At 56.0% G+C, this 22,945-nt stretch overlaps 1 protein-coding gene across 3 annotated transcripts; it reads right to left on the reverse strand.

Annotated features, from left to right (window-relative positions):
- Nucleotides 1-424: 424 nt before the first annotated feature.
- On the reverse strand, nucleotides 425-21,145 carry CDC42EP4 (CDC42 effector protein 4). Of its 3 annotated transcripts, none has more exons than XM_021678456.1 (2): nucleotides 21,026-21,145; nucleotides 425-3,141 (listed from the first exon to the last, which is right to left on the reverse strand). In XM_021678456.1, the coding sequence occupies exon 2, from the start codon at nucleotides 3,042-3,044 to the stop codon at nucleotides 1,995-1,997; it is 1,050 nt and encodes a 349-aa protein (XP_021534131.1). In that variant the 5' UTR covers nucleotides 3,045-3,141; nucleotides 21,026-21,145; the 3' UTR covers nucleotides 425-1,994. The 3 variants fall into 3 exon arrangements, with proteins under 3 accessions (XP_021534131.1, XP_021534132.1, XP_021534133.1); XM_021678457.1 differs by lacking the exon at nucleotides 21,026-21,145 and adding an exon at nucleotides 4,731-4,772; XM_021678458.1 differs by lacking the exon at nucleotides 21,026-21,145 and adding an exon at nucleotides 3,641-3,653.
- Between the last annotated feature and the right edge of the window lie 1,800 nt (nucleotides 21,146-22,945).

The following is a 22,945-nucleotide window of genomic DNA, read 5'->3' on the forward strand; positions in this document are numbered from 1 at the left end:
GCACCTGGGGGCTTGCGGGGGGACACAGCCTCCCCTGGTTTAGTAACAACTTTGCCAACCCCATTGCAGTGACTAGGTCTGCAGCCCAGCCCTGTTAAGAGAGGCAGGATTCCTGTATCACAGATGAGCAGCTAAGGGACTAGGTAGCCAAGGTCCCCCAACTGGGAAGTGGCAGGGGGTGGGCACCACAATCCCAGAGCCCCCAGGGCCTGCCCAGGCAGACGGGCACATGAGCCCTGTGCTTCCAGAGGCTGGGGAGCCGCGCAGGAGGGGAGGGCCCCAAAGGGACAGGGAGAGAAGCCACCTCAGACCCCCCCCCCCCCGGCACCCTCACCCCCACCCCCCCCCCCCTCGAAAAACCGCCCCCCCCAGAAGCGGAAGCAACCCCCCCCCGGGCCCCCGGGCTTTTTTTTTTTTTTTTTAATGTTTCCTCACTGTTTTAACAATACCATGAAAAAAATATACAGTTTAGAATCTGGAACTGACCACTGGGTCTGCATGGGTTTCAAGGGTAGCTGGCTGGGGCTGCACGGCCCCTTCTCATTCCTCCCCTAGTGGGAGCTGCGCTACTAGAAACAATGCTGGAATCAGGAACTAAGTTAGTGTCTGGATCAGGATCTGACAAAACACGGCAGACCGGAGCAGCTACACCCGCCGGCCCCGGCCTGGGGCCCGTGGTACTTGTGTCTGTCCCCTCCCCACACTGCTACAAGGGGACAGGAGAAGGTGGGTTAGCTTATTCCCAGGACAGGAAAATCAGCATCCGTTAACCCTGGGCCACACACCCAAGCTCCCACTCAATCCCCTGGCGCAGGGTTATAAGGGCCAGAGTGAAATTCGAATTTCAGAAGAACCCATCATTTTTTTTTTTTTAGCATAAGTATGTTCCAAACGTGGCACAGGGCATACTTAGATCTAAAAAATTATCCTCTGTATGCCCGATATTCTAATTTATGTCAGCATTCTGGTTTTGTTCTGTTGTTGAATCTGGCAACTCTATACCCTCAGGGCCCTCAGGGGTGGGGGAGGGGGTCCTGCCGGCAGAAAAGGCCTGAAGGAAGAGGAAGTAGTGTGTGCGTGCGTGCGTGTGTGTGTGTGTGTGTGTGTGTGTATGGGGGGGGTAATCCGGGCAAAAAAGCTTTTTATCCCTCCATAGGAATGATATATTATTTTTTTTAAAAAATCACCTTCCAGAAATTTTCTACACCGGCTGCCTTCAATTGTTAGTAGCTATGGGGTGGGAGGAGGGACAGACATGCACGGACACCCACCCCATACAGTTCTAAATAAAGTTTGGAAGCACTTAGTATAAAGGTTTTCTAAAAGGATCTGATTTGCCTTCTGGCGGCAGACCTGCTAACACTGTTCCAGATACCGCTCTGGAAGGATTTAAACAAGAAGAACAAGAAGAACAAACAAATCAACAGGGACCGAGCGAGTGAGCGCCCAGCCTGTTCCTAGTGTCATCCTGGAAAGAGCCCCTTCTAGAAAATTCAAGAAGCCCGGGGCCTCCTTTCGTTCCCCATCCCGTTCTCGTCCCCTGGAAGGGGCTGCGTTTAGTGCACACATCTGGTCCGGCTTTGCTCCGAGGGGCTCCAGGCTTGTGGTGCAGGAGCTGGGGATGAGGGACGGAGGGGCCAGGGGCCGTGACCACCCTTCCTCCTGCCACACGCCACCAGTCGCAGCAGAAACGCCAGGAGAGGGAAGGTGAGCCAAGCGTCCTTAGCCGTGGCCCCCGGCCACCCCGGGGCTGAGCTGCGGCGGCCAGACGAGGCAGGAACGTGGCCGCCAGTGGCATCCACCTGAGGCCGGGGCGGAGGAAAGGTTCCTGTGCCGCAGCGCTCAGCAGGGCTGCGCCCACCCTGCAGCCCCCGCCAGCTCCCCGCGCCCGGGAGAGTCCAGGGTTCTTGGCTGCCCTGCACAGGACGGGGCAGGGAAGGGGGCGGCGGCCCCGGGGGCAGGGAGGAGACGGAGCCCCGCCAGGAGCCCCTCACTCACACTCGGATCTCCTCATCCTCCTCCTCGTCCATGAAGGAGAACTCCTTGTCGGGCTGCCGGGCCAGTGGGGCCCGGGCCCTGTCGGGGCCCCGGGAGGCCGGGCTGCGCTCGTCCAGGACGCCCGAGGTGCAGCTGGACAGGGAGCTGCTGTCCCGCGGGGTGTGGCTGCCCTCGCTGTGGGCCGAGGCCGGGCTGGGGGCCGCCGCCCACCCCTCGTCCTGGGGCAGGTCCCCGCCGGCCGCGCCCTCCTGCCTGGCCCGGGGAGGGGCCGCTGCGGCCACCACGGGAGCCTGCAGGGGGCCGCAGCGGGCCGCGGCCCCGTCGTTGTGGTAACCGCCATCCTCCTCCTCCGGTTCCCACTCCTCCTTGTCCATGATGCTGAGGACGTCGCCCAGCATGGACGGCCCCAGGTCAATGTGGAAGGACATGATGGACTCGGCGTGCTTGAGCCCCAAGCCGGCCTTGGGCACGACGGGCAGCTCCGTCAGGTCCCCGAAGGCCTGCTCGTCCAGGAGGGGGTCCGGGGAGTGGGGGGCGGCGGCCCCGTTCCGCCGAGGCCCAAGCTCGCCCTCGCCCGCCTCCTCCTGGCCGCCCTCCCCGGCGCTCGCCTTCTTCACGGGGCTGGACGACAGGCTCTTGGGCAGCTTGCCAGAGCCCTTCTCGGCCGCCTCCTTCTCGTTCAGCTGGGGCAGGGACATGGCGTTCTTGACGAACAGAGCCGAGTCCCGCAGGGAGCCCAGCATGTCCCTCTGCTCCCGGTCCCCCCGGGTCACCGACTGCGACCGCTTGCTGCCCCGGAACTTCCGCGACAGGAGGCTGCGTTTGGAGGACGAGGAGGAGGCCTGCTCATCCAGGGACTCACCGTCCAGCTCGCCGGCCTTGCTGTTGAGGAAGGAGGTGTCCCCAAAGGCATCCCCCGCCCGGCCCACGTGCATGGTGTGCCGGAAGTCGCCCAGGGGGGCGCTGATCATCTCAGCCGTGAGGTCCACGCGGGAGCGGCGCTTGGAGTGCACCGAGCTGGACACGAGCTGCTTGAGGATAGGCATTGTGCTGGGGGGCGGGCCTCCCGAGGGCGGCAGGCGGGTTGGGGGTCAGATCTGAAGTCCGGCGGGTGGAGGGGGTGACAAGGAGGAGATCATAGGGCTGCAAGGAGAGAAGAGCAGGCAAAGGGTTAACCCTGGCTGGCCACACAGCACCAAAGCCCACCGGCCTAGGGGCTGCTACTCAAACCTCAGCTCTTCCACCAAAATGAACCACCGTGAAATAAGCCGGCAGTTGGTGTCATAACCCTGCCTCCTTCTTCACGCCCAGGCACTCGGGTTAGGGGAGCGCTTTTTACAAATCCGGGTGGAGGTCAGACACGCTCTCCCTGAACCCGGGAGAAGGATGTCATCTCCCCCCAACCAAGATGCTGCCAGAGCAAACACAACCACACTGAAGGATGTGGAGGTACACAAGCGAGTCCACGCGGCAGGCAGCTCAGGGTTGGACACATGCTGTAAGTTCTTCCTGCCGTCTGACCTCAATCTCTGAAGTCAGTGGACACCTTAACCTGAGTCACAGCCCTCAGAGGAGGGAGCCAACAGGACGGGCCCCAGAGACGCTGCCCAGCATCTCCACAGATGTGGGTGGCCAGGCTCACCTTCTGAATCAGAATTGGGGTGGGGTTGCTGGGACCCACAGAACCAGCTCCCCAGCCTTCCAGTCCTTGCTGGGTGTCCCATAAATGAGGACCCCGCCTGTGACTTCGCTACTGTGGGGCCAAGCTCTTTGCCGAAGACTCACTCTGTGCCTCTTGGGGATGAAGAGGACTGCCTCCTGATTTCTTTAACCATTAAGGGTGTGGGAAGGCAGCGACTAGGTGGTCTGGCCCCCGAGATTGCAGACCCAGGCCAGGGCGGGTAGCTAACCAGAACAGAAGATCAGCAGAGGGGACCCCAGGAGAGCCTGGGCCGTCTGAAAGTTTGAGGGACCACACACACAGCTCCTGGCAAGCACCGAAATGAGGTCCCGTGTTGGAGCCAAACCAGCCCCTTCCCCTCCCGGAGCGACCTGCCCCAAATGCTAAACCCAGTAGTGCAGGGCTGAGCAGGGTGGGGAGACGTGGTGTCGGCCACCAGTCTTGCTAACGATTCTCAACTCTACCTTCACGGCAGGCCCGCCCTTCCCACTGCAAAGCACAACCTATGGGAACCCCATTGGTTTCTTCCTCACCCCTAAGGCTGCCTCCCACTAGCCCACCACATCCTGCCTGGCCCCTGACACCAGCCCAGCAGATCCCCATTTTTCCCCTTCTGTCCCTCTCCAGACCATTCATCACCTTTTATCTAAAACAAAACCCATCCAGGACTCCCCAGTGCAGACCCCTGGATCTGGCCACCAGTCCTCGCCTCCCTCCCTCCCTCCTCAATGCCATTCCTTGCTGCCCCCCTACCTCTGCACTCGGCCCCAGCCCCTGAGCGTCTGCCTTCTGGACGCCAGGACTGGACAAATGCAGGTCCCTGCTAGAGTACCCTGTCACCTGGCTCACCCAACGTCCTTCCGGGCTCAGTGGAGACGTCACTTCTGGGAAACGCCCTCTCGGCCACCCAGCACTCCGGATGCCCCCTCTCTCGCAGGCACTGCTCCCTCCTTCTATTCCCACCCACGGGGCTGTAATCTGCCCACTGGACTCTGAGCTTCCAGAGGGGGTTCCAAGGGGCCTGTTCACCGCTGAAGCCCATCTAGCAGACCTTGTTGAAAGGCAGCACCTCCATCCTGCCCTCCGGGCTTCACTTCAGCCTACAGACCGCTCCGGGGTTCCTGGCCCAACCTCTCTGTGTCCTCCAACCACCCCCCCCCGCCTCCGCCAGCCCCAGTGCTCTCACTCCTTGTGAGAGAGCTGCTGACACCCAGTCTGATGGCTCCCAACCCCGTGCCTGCCCCAGGCAGTCCTATGCTCGTCACTCCGGCAAACAAAGTCCTGTAGGACGTGAGGCGGGAGCCAGGCACTGGGGCAGACCTGCCACACCAGTGACCTGGGCTGGGCTCCGAGCCAGGGCAGGACTCTCCTGGATGGCCTTGAGATGACCCACTATGGCCAGTCAGCTCTCCCTCCTCATGTTCCTCTTTCTCCCCACCAAACCCTCAGGCGACTTAGCTTCCCTTGCCCCTAACCTGAATCCTCCCTCCAGACCACGTCCTGGGATCTAACCTCTAAATAATTAGACATGCATCAGCTAGACCAATTGGCCAACATTTTCTATAAAGGACCAGAGACTCAAGATTTCTGGCTTCGTGGAAGATACCGTCTTTGTAGTTAGTAGGAAAGCAGCAACAGACCCTATGTAAACAAAGGGTATGGCTGTGTCCCAATAAAACTTTATATATAAAAAACAAGTTGTGGGCCAGATTTGGCCCATGGGCCACAGTTTGCTGACTCTTACACTCATGGAAACTACTGGCCTCAGGCTCATCCCCTCGCCACTTCTCAGAAGAGGGTCACCCTATGTGACCATGAGTTCACAGGCCAACTTTTGGGGGAAAACTTTCTTTGGCTAAAAAAGAGAAAGGGAGTCTGCAGTTGGCCTCAGACTTGTTAGGAGCAGAAGGAAACCAAACCAGGTTTCTAACGACATCTTGATACTAGGGAATCCCTCAGGCTTCTGTGGGCACCAGGCAAGAATGGAAGGGGCTCATGTCTGCAACCTGCCTGTGGTCTAGCGCCCGCCTCTGGTCACAGAGTCCTGGGATCTCAAAAAGCTGGGAGGAAAGGGACACCCAGGGCAGCCCCAGAAAACGGGTATACTGAGGGGGGTGCAAAATTGCCCCAGGTTGGGGCGCCTGGGTGGCTCAGTCGGTTGAGCGACTGCCTTCGGCTCAGGTCATGATCCTGGAGTCCTGGGATCGAGTCCCGCATCGGGCTCCCGGCTCGGTGGGGAGCCTGCTTCTCCCTCTGACCCTCCCCCCTCTCATGCTGTTTCTCTCTTGCTCGTTCTCTAATAAATAAATAAATAAAATCTTTAAAAAAAAAAAAATTGCCCCGGGTCGAGAACACAGCTATGAAACTAAAGCTTATGCTATTTACCAGGTACACAAAAAAAAAGAGGGGAGGCAGGGCAGGGGGCATAAAGGGCTAGAATCGTGGGAACACATGACATGAATTTCCAGAGCTGCGTTAAGGGTTTTGATGTAACAGCAGGAATCCCCAGACCCACTGAGCAGCTTCCATCCAGCACTGTGGTTTCCCGATCTGAAGCGGGCCTCACAGAGAAGAGAAATACGAACCACAGACCCAGCTGCCAGGGCCTCAGCAGACCTGGTGAAGAGCCCTGTGGCCACTCACAGGGACCTGGTACTCTGGCCATCGTAACTACGGGACAGAAGGGTCCCATCAGCCCCCGCTTCTATCCTGGCGGGTAAAACAGGAGAAGAGGTAAGAGAGGCCAGCAGGGAAATCCGCAGGCCAGCCCCCAGGGCCCCCAGTAACCCGGCTTGGCCCTGCACCCCAGAAAGAAAGCGAAAGTCTAGCCAATGCTATCTGCTGCTTGTGGTCTCACTCCCCGGGGGTAGGAATGAGGCTTTCTGGCTTATAAAAAACCAAACCATCTCCAATACCCAGCATGAAAAAGTCTCGAGAGAGTTGGGGCCTGTATGGAGTCACCTACCCATCTCACTTGTCCAGCAAGGAGTCCTGGAGCTGGGCCAAGGTCTGGGTCTCTGGAATCCTAGAGCTCAGACCAGATGGGGCAGGCTTCAGGGCTGGTGAGAACCCTAAGCTTTGAACACAGAACAATGTGGGGGTGATAAATACCAAGATTAAGGACCAGCAGGTGGCCCGGGGCCAGTCCTGGGGGCAGGTCAGGAGACCTAAGAGCCCACCAGGAAGGGGATCGTGCCAAAGAGAGCTGTGTCTTTGGCAGGGGGCGTTGCTAAGTGCAATGACTCAGCTCTGGGGAAGTGGCTAAAATAGGCTGCCCGATGACAGGGCGGCCACTCCCCACCCCACCCCGGAAGCATCATATCCCACTTTCCTGGCAGAGCAAAGGAAAACCGAGCAGGAACTCATGGCTCTCCCTCACTCTCCCCAGCCTCTGATGGAACTGGACTCCTCTACCCTTGACCCCACCAACCACAGAACATTCCTTTAAATCAGGCGCAGTGAGCCCTCCCTGGAAGGCCAGGCCCCCGGTTGGTTGAGCCCGACCACACCCTCAGCTCCGCTCTGTTCCTGGGACTCCAGGGGACAGCCCTTGCCTGGACCCCTCACCCATGCTTGCTGGCAGGCTGCACACAGAGCACCGGCCTCCCAGATCAGCCGGTCCAGCGGCAGCTGGACGGACAGAAGGACAGGCTGGACAAAAGCACTCCCAAAGCCCCAGGCAGTGGCCGGTGGCTGGCAGCCTGACCAAGGCAGGAGAGAGAACTGGGCTCTCCCGGGGCAGGGCAGGCTTCCCACTTTGCAGCTGACCTGCAGCTCACCCTGCTTCAGAGGACGCACGCTTCAACGCTCCCCTGCACGGCCACTGGGGAGCTGCCCCTCCACCAGCTCTGCTGAGCTGTTCTAACACCCGTCCAGGCCAGCCCCAAGCAACGTGGCTGAACAGAAAGGGGTATGTGGTGAAGGACAACCTCAGTCATGGCTGGGAATGGCTACCCGAGGCTTTGTTCATTTACTCATTCATTCATTCATCGACTTCCTGCACACCCACCAATTTTTCCATACTCTTTTAGGCCCTAAAGACAGGGGGGCAGTGAGAATCACAAGGTGGATAAGCCCCCGGCCTTCCGGGGGCACATCTGTAGTGTGAATGTGGGTGCGAGGAAGGGGCTCTGCGAGCCGAGAACTGGATGATGCGAAGGAACCAGGCGGGTCAAGGGCAATCCAGGACGGAACAGCACATGTGAACACCCAGAGGTGGGAAGAAGCTGGTGGAGTTTGAGGAACAGAACAAAAACCCAGGGGCTGGGGGCCAGGTCCCACAGGCCCTCCCTGGAAGACGAGGTAGGCGTTCAGACGGCATTCTAGGTATGAAAGGAAATCAACGGCAGTTCCCGAGCAGGGAAGTCATCCAATCTGTGCGTTTGGAGGTTTCCATAGCAGCTGGGGTTGCAGCCATGGACGAGGGCAAGCAGGAGCTCAGGGCAAAGAGGATGGAGGCCAGGAGACGGATGATGGGGGGTGCCCATTCAGGGCATGTTTTGGAGGTAGGGACATCAGGAGCTGCTGAGGCCCGGGGCGGGGGGGGGGGGGGGACAGAAAGGGCAGAATCAAAGGGGACTCCAGGCCTTCCAGGCCCCACGCCAAGCCCCACAGGGCTTCTGCAGTGGCAGTTCTCACCTGGTGGGCTATGGGCCTTTGTCCCGGGCATGCAACCAACATCCCACCACCCAGGAAGAGCTTCACTTGGCCGAAACGGGGGAGGCACTCTGCGGCACAGCGTCCGCCTGCTGGAGCCATGCGGAGAAGGGCTTGTGCAAGAAGCTCTGGGAAACGCGGGCCGCACCCCTCCGGGGGCCGCTCCCCTCCGGAAGAGGTTAGGGGGCTCTGGCTTTTGTGGCCGGAGAAAGATTCAGTGCTTTCTGGAACACTTGGCAGCCTTACCCTGCAAAGATAAGAAGTGCTGGCGAAGGCCACAGAGAGCTTCCCTCCAGCCGTGGGACAAGGGCTGCCGTGAATGGGAGCGAGCCATGGACGCCTCGATCCACACTGTTACACTGCAGGAGGAACCTCAATGGGGGCTGCGTTGTCGTTTTAGCTGACTTTCGTACTATTTGGAACCTTCTACTTCCTTCACGAGCGCTGCCAAAAGCCCTTGGGTTTGAAAGTGTGCTGTCTGCACTGGGTGATTAAGACGCGCTGTCTTAAAATAATCTGAGCCTGAACAGCCACCAAAAAAAAAAAAAAAAGTGCAGGATGGGAAGATGAACTTTCATGACCCCTCCCGTACCACTTGTGTTTCTGTGTCAAGTAATCTCCTTAAAATCCTGGGTATGGAGCGACCATTGCCTCAGAGATGCTGAAGCCACAGAGGGACTCGCCTGAGGTCATGGATGGGAGCCAGGCCTCTGTCCCCACACCAGGGCTCCAGCCAATAAATTAGCCACACACGACCCACAGTGTGGTCTTGAGGCACTAGCCACCACGGCAGTTTCTGTAAATAAAAGCATTCAAGTGAGTAGGATTTAGCAACTTCTCCAGCAGGAACGATGTCAAAGCAGGGGAAAAAGTCACATACCCAGATATTCACAGCAGCCTTCTTTATCGTCTCAAAAAGGCTGGAAACCACCTAACAGCTAGGAATAAGGAACTAGTTGAGAGGAGGACGAGCTGTTAACTGACGGACATGCTGCCAGGAGGAGTGGGGGCTTACGAAGACCAGGCTGCCACATGGACCATTGGTGGCCACATGTCATCACATGGGGTGAAAAAAACCGGCAGGGCTTCCGCTCGTTTATACAGAGTGATCACAAGTCTACACGAATAAAGGCTTAAAGGAGTTACGTCAGGCTGGAGAGGACGGAGGTATTTTGTTTGTTTCCTTTAATGTGGTAATGTTGTTTTAGTAATAGTAATAGTAATAATAATAATAATAATAATAATAATAATAATAATAATATCCCAAAGCATCAAAGGCTTAAGGAAAAGACATTAATTTCAACACCACCTTAGAACAGTCTGGTTCTCAGGCTCAGTGCAAGGCCCCCAGCTTGGGTCTTGGGTCCACTCTCTGTGCCAATATGCGCCCCCCACGGATGTCTGTTCTCCCTCCCTCTATCCCTCCCCCCAAGCTGGATGCATTTTATTCTAAGTCGTGTGGGAGGAGAAAGTGGGCAATCTATAGCAACCTGGAATCAAGGCGAGACACGGAGATTAGGACTCCCCCGAAAGAACTCACTCCCCAACAGCTGCTTCCTGACGCCTGAGCCTCTTCAGCTGAGCAGGAGAAGATAACAGTCATCCCCTCCACACCGTCCGCCGGAGACGGGCCAATTTTCCGGTGCCACTAAAGCTCCAGTTGGAGGCCAGCCTCCCACGTGGGTGATCCCACAGTGGAATCCTATCCAAGATGCCCTGGGCAGGTGAAGGTTCTGCTTCTGCTGTTTCTACAGTCCTAGCTCAGCTCTTCTGGAGGCTGCAAGGGAGCAGAGAAAAAGGCTGGGGTCCGGCAGGACCACCGGCACCACAATGCTCCCACAGTCAGCCAACCATCAAGTCCTGTGCAGACAGAGCAATCCTATCATTTACCGGGGTCTGCCACATGCCAGGCATCGTGCTAGGACAGGGGAAACTTGTGCCCCTCTCCCTGCAAGGAGGGTGTCGAGATGGCCCCCATTTTACAGAAAGGGAAACTGAGGCTCAGATGGCGTGAGCCTCACCCCACAAAGATCACTCTCACCGCTACTCAATGCTGACTTGAGCCAACTTCTGGCCGACCTCAGACACACGGTTTTCTGAATGAGGTGATGTCTCCCGGCCCACTCAGATGTCCCCAGCCGAGAATGTCCCTGTGGGGGTGGGATGGCACTGGGGAGGCTGCTTCTGGAAAACCCCTGGAATCAAGACTCCCTTGGATGGACTTCCCATCAGAGATCTGCTCTCAGGGATGGCTCAAATGGGCTCTTCCTTACTCAGGATCTCATTCCATCTTCCTGCTCGGAGGAACCTCCCCATGTTCTGATTCCCTGGGAGGGGAGAGGTGGGGGGTAGGGAGGACCACCCAGAAGGACTCCCCTGGCATGTTTAGGAGTGGGCTCAGGAGGCCCTGCCTCCAACGTTTCTCATGCCTGCCCGCTCTAGGCCCCATCTTGTGTTTCACGGTCGTTCCAGCCACCAAGAAGGAAGACCAGAACCTTGACCCAAGCTGGGCGCCCTGTACTTGCTCCACCACCCCTGCCTTCCTGCCCATCCCGACCAGGCTCACTGACCCAAGGGTGCCACTGCCCAGCCACGCCTGGCCAGATCCCACGTCCTGCAGATGGACACTCCCTGCTTCCTGGAAGAAAGGGAAAGTGAACAAGGCCCTGTTCCAATACCTGCTTCCCCTGGGGATCCCTGCTGGGGTAGTGGGGAGCAGGGTGAGCCCGACCCAGCTCATCAGGACACCAGGCTCTTGCCAGAGCAGGGCTCACAGGGTGAACTCCACATACTCTGCACCACGCCTTCTCCGTGACTTCTGCCTTCTGTTGCCTCTCTGGGGGTTATTAAATAATTTAGAGCTACACTGTCCAACGTGGCAGCACCAGCCTTATGTGGCTAGAGCATCTGAAATGTGGGGAGTCCAAATCGACACATGCTAAGGGGTGAAATATACAAAAGGACTTCAAAGATTTAGGACGAAAAAGAAAATGTAAAATAGCTCATTATATTTTGCTATTGATTACATGTTAAGATGATAATATTTTGGGGCACCTGGGTGGTTCAACTGGTTGAGAGTCCAACTCTTGATTTCGGCTCAGGTTGTGATCTCAAGGTTGTGGGATCGAGCCCTGTACTGGGCTCCATGCTGGGTGTGGAGCCTGCTTGGGATTCTCCCTCTCCCTCTCCCCCCCTCCCTCTGTCCCTGCCTGCCCACCCCGCACACCCCCCCGGCCTCAAAAAAAACCCACATATTTTGAATGTATTGGGCTAATATGTTAATCTCACCTATCTCTTCTTACTTTTTAAAACGTGGTTATTAAAAATGGAAATGATAGATGGAACTTGCAGTACCTTCCACGGCAGGTAGATAAATAAAGCAACCCACTGTTCACATTTGGGCGAAAATATTTACATGTTAATAAACTTTAAAGTTCTTTTAAATTAAGTACTAAATCTCTAAATTTTACACCCAGTGGGCCACGAAGGAATGCCAGGTTGTTTCCGTTTTGTCTGAACTCTGTAACAAAAATCCTCCGGAGCTAAACTGGCGCAAGTCCTTATTCCAGAGGATACATGTGAGTTAAATAACTTTTGTTTCTTACTGTTAACTTATTCTCCAGAAATTTCAACCAAGTTACAGTCCCACTAACGCAGGACGATGGTGTCCAGTACCAGGTGTTACACCTTCTTTAGTTAGAAACACAAAAAACACAGTAACCAGCACACATGCAAACTTGTGATTTGTATTTCTTTCATTATTAAGGACGGTGAGCATTTAAAGCCTGTTATCATTGGCTTCTGCATCCTTTCTCTTGGGAATTGCTTGTTGAAATCGTTTGCCCATTTCTCTGGGGAAGGGGCTTTACCTTTTCCAATGGATTTGTAGGACTTTTTAAAATATTAAAGCAATTACATTTTTTACCATCATATTTTTCAAATATTTCTGCAAATTTCTCATATACCCGTTTACACTGGGACGATTTTGTTTTCTTTTCCAGAGTGCTTATTAATTTTTACGTAGCCAAATTTGTTTCATGGTTTGTGGCTTTCGAAATATGAAGCAAAGACCTTTCCCACTTCTAAGAGTATGAAAATATTCACTTCCTCTAAAGCTACCAGGTATTAATGAACAACTATTCATAGAGAAAAATGCTAGAAGAAAATACAACAAAGTAGATTGTGGATTATTTAAAATAGAAAAACAATTAAAATATAACAATAATGTTCCTGATTCCATATAGGATTGTTATAAAATGTGGGTAAAGCATTAAATGTTACCTTCATCGGATAGCAAAATTCTTTATATACAGATACCTCCCACTCACGACTCTTATCTCCAGACTCCCCTTTGTGTTCACGGGTCTGTTGATTCCTAAACCAGGTCTACACTGCCCCTCTGTAAAACGTGTGTGAGCATCTAGTAGCGTAACATCCCTAAACTTTTTTTCTAAAATTTTTTTTCTAATGTTGTTACTCTTCCAGATGGACTTTAAAAAGAGTCAGTCCCAAAAGAAATCCTGGTGGGATTATGTTGGAACTGAAAGGAAGTAAGAAATTAATTTGCGAAGAATAGACTTGATCACCACATCAAATCATCAGGCCATTTATTTAAGTCTCCTGGATACCCTCCATTAAATGTGGTGGCTTTCCTTCCTACAAGTCGTACACGGTCTTGGTCATGTTTATTCTGGGTCATTGTTGTCTTGGGTCTTGTTGTTGTAAGTGGGTTCTGTCTCCTCCTGTTTCTCCATAGCTGTAGTTTCTGACCATTATAGCTGGTAAACAGGGAGGTTACAATCTTGATTTATATATATTTAATGTCCACCCTACTAAACTTGTACTGTCTCCCACACTTGAATTGTTACCGTTGAACATTTGGGCCTTGTAAGTAGACAAGCCCATCATCTGCAACTGATAATAATTCTGTCTCATTTATTTCTTATTCTTATCTTATTACATCTGCTACAATTGCCAATATAATATCGAATAACACTGCTGACATGAAGCACCTCTGTTCTTGGCACTTGACCATAATATACTCAACCTCCGGCATCCGATACAGTAGCCACTGGCCACAGAGGGCTGCTGAGAGCTTGAAATGTGGCTAATTTCACCAAGGGACTCAATCCTTTATTTGAAATATTTAAACTTAAAAATTGATGCTAGATGCAGTTTTTGGAAAAACTTATGTTTAAAACATACTTGAGTATGTGAATCTGCTTTTTCAACTCTGAATTTTCGGAGACTCAGATTCAGATTAAATATCTGTGCAATTTAGCATCCAAATGAGGATGTGCTACAGGAATAAAATACACACTGGATTTTGAAGACTTTCTATGATAAAATAATGTAACACATCTCATTCATTTTTTATGACTATGTGGTGAGATGGCAATCTTTTGGATATGTACTATGTTAAATAAAACATATTAAAATTAATCTCACCCGTCTTTAGTTTTTTTTTTTTAATTTTTTTTTAAAGATTTTATTTATTTATTTGAGAGAGAGAGAACGAGAGACAGAGAGCAGGAGAGGGAGGAGGGTCAGAGGGAGGAGAAGCAGACTCCCCGCCGAGCAGGGAGCCCGATGCGGGATTCGATCCCAGGACTCCAGGATCATGACCTGAGCCGAAGGCAGACGCTTAACCATCCGAGCCACCCAGGCGCCCCCCGTCTTTAGTTTTTATTATTATTATTATTATTTTTTAAAAGATTTTATTTATTTGACAGAGAGAGACACAGAGAGAGAGGGAACATAAGCAGGGGGAGTGGGAGAGGGAGAAGCAGGCTTCCCACCGAGCAGGGAGCCCGACGCGGGGCTCGATCCCAGGACCCTGGGATCATGACCCGAGCTGAAGGCAGACGCTTAACGACTGAGCCACCCAGGCACCCCCCGTCTTTAGTTTTTAAAATGTGGCTACTGGAGGACGGAAGGTTAAATACGTGGCAAGCAGGGTACTCCACGGGCAGTGCTGTTCTCGAGGGATCTCTGCTAATCATGATGCTCACCACCGGATTCATTCTTGTTCATTTTAGAGAATTTATAGTTCTTAAGAGTTTATAAGAAAATGAAGCCAGTAACGTAGCCAGCCAGGGAAAACTCACTACAGCTTAATTTACCCTTTAATGGCTGGAAAACATAGAAGCAGCTGTCCAACCTTGCTCAGCGACTTGTGATCAAGGGAACTGTGGAATAACATGTCTCAAGAGTGGGCTGTGCCGGCTCTCAGGCCGGTGCCTAGGAACCTACTCTGGGCAGGGATATCCTAGCCCCGACCTGTGGATCTCAGGTGGACAGGCCCTTCCTGGACCATGGTATGAGAAAGGGAACTCACATTCCCTGAGTTTTTATTCTGCACCAACCAGCTGCTTTATCTTGACCACAGTGCCTTTAAAAAAATAAATAAATAAAACAAATAATAACACCATCCTGTCTTCTTCCCCACAATCCCACTGAGTTATCATCATCCCCATCTTGCAGATAAGAAGACTGAGGCTAATATGGTGAGCACTGTGAAGTGTGCAAGACTGTTGAATCACAGATCTGTACCTCTGAAGCAAATAATACATTGTATGTTAAAAAAAAAAAAGAAGACAGCAGGAGGGGAAGAATGGAGGGGGGGAGTCTGAGGGGGAGACGAACCATGAGAGACTATGGACTCTAAAAAACAAACTGAGGGTTCTAGAGGGGAGGGGGGTGGGAGGATGGGTTAGCCTGGTGGTGGGTATTAAGGAGGGCACGTGTTGCATGGAGCACTGGGTGTTATACGCAAACAATGAATCATGGAACACTACATCAAAAACAAATGATGTAATGTATGGTGATTAACATAACATAATAAAAAAATAAAGAGTAAAAAAAAAAAAAGAAGAAGACTGAGGCTAAGAGACAGCAGTGCGTCACCAAGCCACACACACTTGCTAGGGACAGAGCAGAGAGAAGGGTCTCAGGATCCGCCTGATTTTGAACCCTGGGCTTTTCCCCCCTCCACCAGAAGGGGTACCAGGGAGGGTCAGAAGCCATGCTGGGATCCCGGCCTCTGAGATCTGAAGATTCTGGATGCATGAACACCCAAAGGATACACAGTTCTTTTTTATTATTATTATTATTATTATTCATTTGAGAGAGAGAGATCACAAGCAGGAGGGAGACACAGAGGGAGAGGGAGAAGCAGATTCCCGACTGAGCTGGGAGACTGACATGCAGTCGACATGGGGCTCGATCCCAGGACCAGGAGATCATGACCTGAGCCGACGGCAGACGCTTATCTGAGCCACCCAGGCACCCCAGGATACACAGGTCTACACAGGATTTCAGGTTAAAAATGTCTCTAGCCTGGGCACTCCACTCCCCACCACTCCAAGGAAAAGTACAGATAAATCCTGGGAAACACAGACCACAGCCTGCCACCAGAACCCCTGTCCTGCTCCCCCAGGGCTGGGTACACGCCACTCTCCCCAGCAGCTGCCTCACCTTTATCTCTGCATTCACCTCCCTCCTAATCCCAGAACTGTGTGCTCTGGGCCCGGGGAGGGAGGCGGTGAAGGCAGTGGGAGTGGGGAGGAGAAAGCCTCCTCACCTCCTGGGAGTTAAAACAGCCCTGGAAAGAAGGAGAAGGCATGACCCGTGACCCTTTGCGGGGGGGTGGACAGGAAACTACAAGGGAGTCAAGAAGATCAAGAGCCGGTGACTCAAGGGTATTCAGCAACTCTGCTTGTTTACAGTGCTCTTCCTGGAGACGTGTTTCCCCTAGCCTGCCACCGGACAGACAGACGGACAGACACAAGCACCCGGCTGCCATGGCAGAGGGAAGAGCTGGGAGAGAGGAAGAGGTGTGGGGGGGCGGGGGGGTGTGAGGTGGAGTGGGGGCCCAGCACGGGGCAGGTCCCCCTCACCTGGGAGTGGCTCTCTTGCTCCTCCCTCCTGCCCAGAGCTTTTGCCTCAGAAAGCAAGCAGCTGGGCCTGAAATCAGATCTGCCAGGCCCTGTTTGGTTTCACTTCCCTTCTCCTGAGAGTGGGGTGCTCAGTGGAGGAGTGGGGACGGAGAGGACACTCCAGGCTCCCCAGAGGGAGCGGGCGGATCTGGACTCACTCCAAATGGTCTTGGCCTCGCCGGGGCACGCGGGGCAGAGGTGAAGAGCATGGACCCCAGAGCCAGACGCGACCCCCACCCCACCCCACCCCTCCCCCGGGCCTGGCCCTCAAGAGCTTCTAGCTTTACGTACTTCCCAGCGTCACTGCGAGGTTTAAATACGCTCCCACAGGCCAAGCCCTTGGCACCACACGCAAGGTGGCCGCTCACCTATGTGCTATGAAGGTGCTGCGACGTGTTCTCTGGCTCTCAGTGGATACCCCCTGTCTGTACCTGGAGACGTAGGAGGAAAATTCCAGCAGCCCCAGTGACACACACCCTGGCCAAGTTCAGGACGACCCATGATTAACCTGGGACACCTACATCAGTGCCACCTGAGGATACCCCATCCAAAAGGCTCTAGGGCTGACCCTTTTCAAAGTCCTTGGAGGGTCCCCGCGATGAGGCGTTGCAGGGGGGAGGGGTCCTCCAAGCTTCTGAGGCCCAGGGGCAGAATGTAGTCCCTCCACCAGCTGCGGGTCCAGCAACCTGAGACTTGGTTTCTAAGTCCATCTGACTTCCTCCTTCCAGATCTTTCGTGATGCAGGAGGGAAGAGCCCGGCTTCTCTCAGACAGGACTTATACTCTTTCTGATTTCAGCTTGATTGGGGGGGGAGGGAATGAGGCGAAGGTGGGACAAAAGAGCCCCCTGCCCTTCCTGTCTAGGATGAGGGCTGGATAACTCAGGAATCTGGGGCGCTCTGGGTGCTACCAGCAACAAATAAGGCGCAAACCCTCCACACCCTCCACCCCCGATAAAACACCGCCTGGTTCTTTGGACCTAATCCAACTCTCAACAGAGGTGTAGAAGCTGCAGTGGAGCCCAGAGAAGGCTCCTTTTGTGTTCTCCCGGGGTCAAGGCAACAGTGTAAGGAATAGAGAAGGGTTGCAGGCAGTGGGCCCCTGAGGGTACGAAGGAGGGGCAAGGAGCAGAAGGTGGAGGGCAGAGCCTGGCTTCACGGTCAGCCCGGGAAGACCTGAAGCTGGGGTCCGGTGGGCCGCCCACCTTCAGTCACTGCAAGAAGAGGGTAGACACAGGTGTATGGAGAACCTGGAGACTCCCCCAGGGAAGCCAGAGGCTGGCCCCAGCCCCCCACCCCATGGCCAGGGCAGAAGGCGGTAGCCTGAGCGGACCTGGCTGAGCGAGAGAGGCTGTTCCCAAAGACACACTCAGGCACTGCTGCCTTGCCGAGCTGCAAGCCGGCAGTGCCTAGGGGAGACTCTGATGTACGTTTCTGGAAGGGAGCCCAAGGCTCCACAAGCGGTGTATTTTAAACTGGAGCTTCGAGGACACACTGAGTGGGAATGTGGGAAAGTAATAGCTTCAACTTCCTTGGACGCACACCGCGAGCAGACAAGGGCCACATCCAGCCACACACCAGTCCCTCCCGGCGCAACCATCCACCTCCCTGTCCAGAGAGGGCTGGCACGGGTCTGTCCTCCCCTGAGCACCCCAGAAGTCTTTACTAGAGCAGGCCTTCAGGACTCTGCCAGCTGGCTCCAAAGTTTGGTTCCTTTTCCCAAGGTTGAGGGAGGAAAAGCCTCCAGTACATAGGTCAGAAGACCTAAGCTTGGGTCAGCCCTCTCTCAGCTTCCAGGGCAAGATTGCACAAGCCCCGTCCCTCCGCCCCCAAGCCTTATCTCTGGCATCAACCCAGATCCTGTTCCTCCAAGGGACAGACTCCTCCCTCCCCACCTAGGGCCAAGCTCCTCTGAGCCTGTGGAACATCCAGCCAAAGGAAGCTGGACACGCTGCCCGGCAGGAGTCCTGGGCTCTCCACTCCCACCAACCCAAACCAGCAAAGGGAAGAAAGATTGAGTGGGAGAGTGGGGGAGGGGGAGAATGAGAAAGAGAAAGCAGACGAGGGAGCCCGGCCAGTATCAAACACCTTGCCTGCCACACCGGGGCACAGCCTGTCCCGGCCGACAGAAATCAATCGGCCCCTCCAAAGGTGGAGGGGGTTGGAATCCTTGAAGCAGAGCCAATCCGGGGCCCTTCTGGGAAAGCGCCTGACTAGTCAAGAAGGGTCTAAGATTCCTCTCCCAGGTTGACATCCGCCCGGGGTGGGGGTGGGGGATCCAGCCCATTTTGTATATAAGACTCTCTCCTTCGCTTGGGACTCCGTGGGCTCCAGTCCTGTTGAGGGCTGGACGGTCAGTCTCTAAGACGCAGCAGGACAGAAGTCATTTTGGGTCTGCACACTCGATTGAGAGGAGCATCAGTGGGTGGGCACGTGTAAGAGAAATGAAAGAGAAAAAGAGGGGTCAAGAGAAAAAAGGGCAGAAACCCCAGATAATGGAAAGAATGTTCCAAGCAGAGGCATGAGCTAGGGAGTTTAATATGAACCCTGGCTCATCAACGAGCAAGGGTCTGTGATCTCAGGGAGATATCAGGGGGGCTGGGAGTCACCCCAAACTGCCACCTCTTGGGAGCAGACTCACTTTATCACACCAGCCCGCTCCCAGTCCCTGCGTGGGTCACCAGGACCCCTGGGAAGACCAGAACCCACTGGGATATCTCCCCTAGGTTCACGGAAGCCCCCCGCTGTGGGAAGCAGCAGCTGTGCTCAAAGGAGAGGGGCAAAGTCCACATTTGGAGGAGATAAACCACCCTAATCAGTTAGTCACATGGGCAGCGCACACAGGGCAGCTGGTGAACACTGGAGCCCACATGGCACCCCCACACTCCGGGCAGGGTCCTAGCTACCGCACAGGGATGGAGCCTCCCAAGACTCCAAAGGATGCCCCATTCTTGTTCTGGGAGCCTTGCAGCCACCTAGAGGCCTGGATGGGCCCAGCCTTGGGCCAGCAAACTCCCCATTTCTGGGGGAAATCCACAGCTAGGCTTCCCCTTCCTTTGTGCCCTGTTCTTTGTTCTCTTAAAATTCAGTCCATCCTGCTGGTGGTCCCCTCCTCCACCCCAGCCTCAGAAAGGGGGCGGAGGCGGCGGGGAGTTATTAGAAAGCCAGACTGTTCGAAGAAGTTGCATTATAGGAGGCCCTCCCGCACCCGGGCCCCTCATTGTTTACGCTGGCTGCAGGGGGGAAGCTTTCCCTGGTCCAGATGGCTGCTGAGGGTAAGGATGAGGGAGAGCCTCCCTCCAGCACCACAAACCCTCAAGAGCGGAGCAGCAGGCTTCAGCGGCTCGGGGACCCCTTCCGCTTTCAACCGCTCCGATACACACGGGCAAAGAATGGGCGCCGTGGACGCAGCTGAGGGCGTGGGAGCCAGATTGCAAAGGGTGACAAGAAAAGAGAAAGCATTGTATTTCCCCTCCATTCTCCCAGGGACAGAAAGAAAACTGCCCAAGCCGGGGCTGCAGTATCTCTACGGGAAACACCAGGAATCTGGTTTGAGTTAGCAGAGCACCCCTCCCCCAGCCACACACACACACACACACGCACACACGCACACACGCACGCACGCACACACACCCCGCTCCGGCTCAGTCCTCTCCCAGGAAGCCCGCCCAGCTACAGCCCTCCAACCCCGGCTCCGGGTTCCAGCCCGGCTCTCCCGGTCCCGCACTCACCCGCGGCGGCCCAGGCCGCAGGGCAGCTGGTGGGGGACGCACCGGGGACAGGGGCAGTTTTGTACCCCCGGCTGGGGGCGCTCCGGGGAGGGGGCGGAGCCAGAGACGGCCGACCGCGGCTCCACCGCCCCCGGCGGGTGATTAAATCATTAACCGACCGCTCGCGGCCGCCGGCCACGCCAGCAGCGCTTGGCCCCGGGCGCACCCGGCGCGCCAACCCCGCGCGTGGCCCCTTTCCCGGGGCCGCTGGCTCCGCTGCGCCCCACCCCGCCCGGAGGCGCCGCGGCCTCTCCAGCCCGGGCCTCTCCCGCCGCGGCCTCCAGGTCTTCCGAGGAGGCGGGCGGGGCGGGAGCGGGCGGGGGCGGGGGAGTATTTGTTTCCTCGGCCGGTCCCTTCCAAGCAGCTCCTTCCTTCTTTTCTCCCCGCCCGGTGACACTGGGTGGCGTGTGCTGCAGTGTGTGTACGAGAGCGAGCGCGTGTGTGCACGCCTCCGCCACTACAGGCGAAGAATTCGGCTCTTATTCACGGAGAACTCCGTGCGCACACACGCCCCCCCTCGCGGAAACTGCGGGCGGCGCGCCGCGATGGTGGTGCCCCTGCCCACCCAGGCGCACACCCCACTCCCCGGCAGCGGGCAGATCTTTAAAGCCGGGGACCCCCCCCCCCCCCCGTGTCACCCGCTCCAGCAGCGCCTGGGGCCGGACGCCGAATCCCAGTCTGCGGAGAGGAAATCGAGGCGGAGCGCGGCTTCCCCGGCTCTCGGCCGCCCCTCCTCCCCAAAGCCCGATCGGCTCGGACACGGGGTGCGCGGCTCCGGGTCCCAAGCACCCGGGCCGCCCCGCACGCGCCCCGGCCCGACCCTTCCACTCGGGGGCGGGCGCAGGAGTGTGTGTGTGTGTGGGGGGGTCTCTGAGCCCTCCTCCCCGCCCCTCGGCCCCCTCTCGAGGCGTTTTCCATCCTCTCCGCCCCTCTGGGGGCTTCAAGCCCACCCAGGCCTCGCAGGGCGCAGGCGGCTGTCGCCTACCTGGGTCCCCAGAGACGCGAGCGCCCGGCCGGCGCGGCTGCGCTGTCCCCTCCGTGGGCTCCGAGCGGCACCGGGGCTGGAGGCCCATGTCAGCGCCGGCGTCGGTTTCCCTCTGGCTCTCGGGCTTTCTGGGCGGCGAGCCTCCCGGACACTCCCCTCCCAGGCTCCTCCCGCGCCCTCCCTCCCGCGCCCTCCGCGCTGAAGTCACGGCGCCGCCGCAGCCAATGGCGGCTGCGAACCCCTGCCCGGCCGCTCGGCCTCCGCGGTTCAAATCGGCCAGTGTGAGACCGTCGGAGCTCCGAGTGGGGCGGCTGGGCCGGGGGTGGGGAGGGAGGGCGGCCGGAGCCGGGCCGGTGGGGTCCCGGGGAGACCCGGCGGTGGCCAGGAACCAGTGCCCCCCGCCCCCTGCCTCCCGGCCAGGCACCGACGGGAGAGCGGAGCCCGGCGGTCTGCGGCGCCCAGGCAGTGGATTCGGTCCCGGACTCTTACTGGAAACGAGAGGGCCGGGGAGGTGGCGGCCCCAGGCCAGTCCCGGAGCCGGTGTAACAGGGGGTTTGGGCGGGGTCACCTGGCTTTGATCGGCCAGCTTTCCGGAGGCCTGAGCCCTGGGCCTCCTGAGTATCCGCGGAGACTAAGTTCTGCTCGGAGTGAACCTGTAGGACGATGAACTCCTGAGTCCCAGAGGAGCAGGCCTTGGGCTCGATTCACCGAGGAATAGCTTCCCCTTGTAAATGGTTATTACCAAAGTAATAAACGCCAGTGGGGAGGTGCTGCCCAGGAAAGTGGACGAGGCGCATTGTGGCAGTTCCCTTGCTGTGGCAGCTAGCTTCCCTGGGTTTTAAAGCAAGTCAGGAGTGGCGGCGGGGAGGGGGGGGGCATGCGACTCTTGATCCCGGGGTTCCACCTTGGGTGTAGAGGTTACTTAAAAATAATTTTTAAAAAAGTAAAAATAAATAAAGCAAGTCAGGCCGTGGTGGTGTGAGGGCTGCAGACTCCCTCCGCTCCCAGCCCACGTGGCTTTCCGTGGGATCCTTCCGTGGGCCCCTTTGGGCTGGTGCCTTACCCCACACTGCTGACAGCTGGAAGCTCTTCAGCCCCGCTACTGGCGGTCCTGAAACCACAGCTTAGTCTTCGCTGTCTGGAGAAAACTTACCTGATTCGCTGGGGCACCGCCCCCGCCCCCTCCTTCCCTCCATTTTTAACACATTATTTTGTCTTTTAGGGTCAGCTGTTCAGCAATTTGTTGTCCTTTTTACAGGTGTCTGGGGTTTGCGCTTCCCAGTTAGATTACACAGCAATTAAGCATACCTCCAGGACAAAGTCCTCACCCCTTTGTAATTCTGCCGCTCCTTATCAGAATTCAGTGCGTGCGGTGCCGGTGCCGGGGAGGCTCCTTCCTCAAGCATTTGCCATTCATTGTGGTTTGCCTTTGGGGCAAAGATGTGTAAAACCCAACCCTGCCTTCAGGATGCCCACAGGGGATGCAGGCTGTCTCTCCGCCTGCCCCCCCCCCCCCCCCCCCCCCCAGGAGCGTGGTAGGTGCTGCTAGACAGTGGTCCCCACTGCACTGCCAGGACCCTGGTGGGGAGGCTTGATTGAAAGACAGTGTTAATTGTCCCTGATGTTCACGGTCCCAGACCTGTGAATTTCTAGGGGCCTTTGCCTCCTAAGTATCTACTGAGGCTAAGTTTTGCTCCAACCTTTCAGACCAGAGCTGTCTACTGATAATCCGTGCGCACAGCCCGATCGGCTCGGACACGGGGTGCGCGTGAGGAGGAAGTTAGCAAAATGAGGAACTTGAAGCTTGAATAGCTACCTTGAAATTTCTGGCAAGCTCTAAGCCCCTGACTTTGGAGAGGGATTTGAGGTCTTAACTGCACCTTCGCTGTAACTTGACCTATAAGCTTTTAGGCCTGGGCG

This window comes from Neomonachus schauinslandi, chromosome 15 (genome assembly GCF_002201575.2).
Source record: "Neomonachus schauinslandi chromosome 15, ASM220157v2, whole genome shotgun sequence".
In the NCBI taxonomy this organism is placed as follows: domain Eukaryota; kingdom Metazoa; phylum Chordata; class Mammalia; order Carnivora; family Phocidae; genus Neomonachus; species Neomonachus schauinslandi.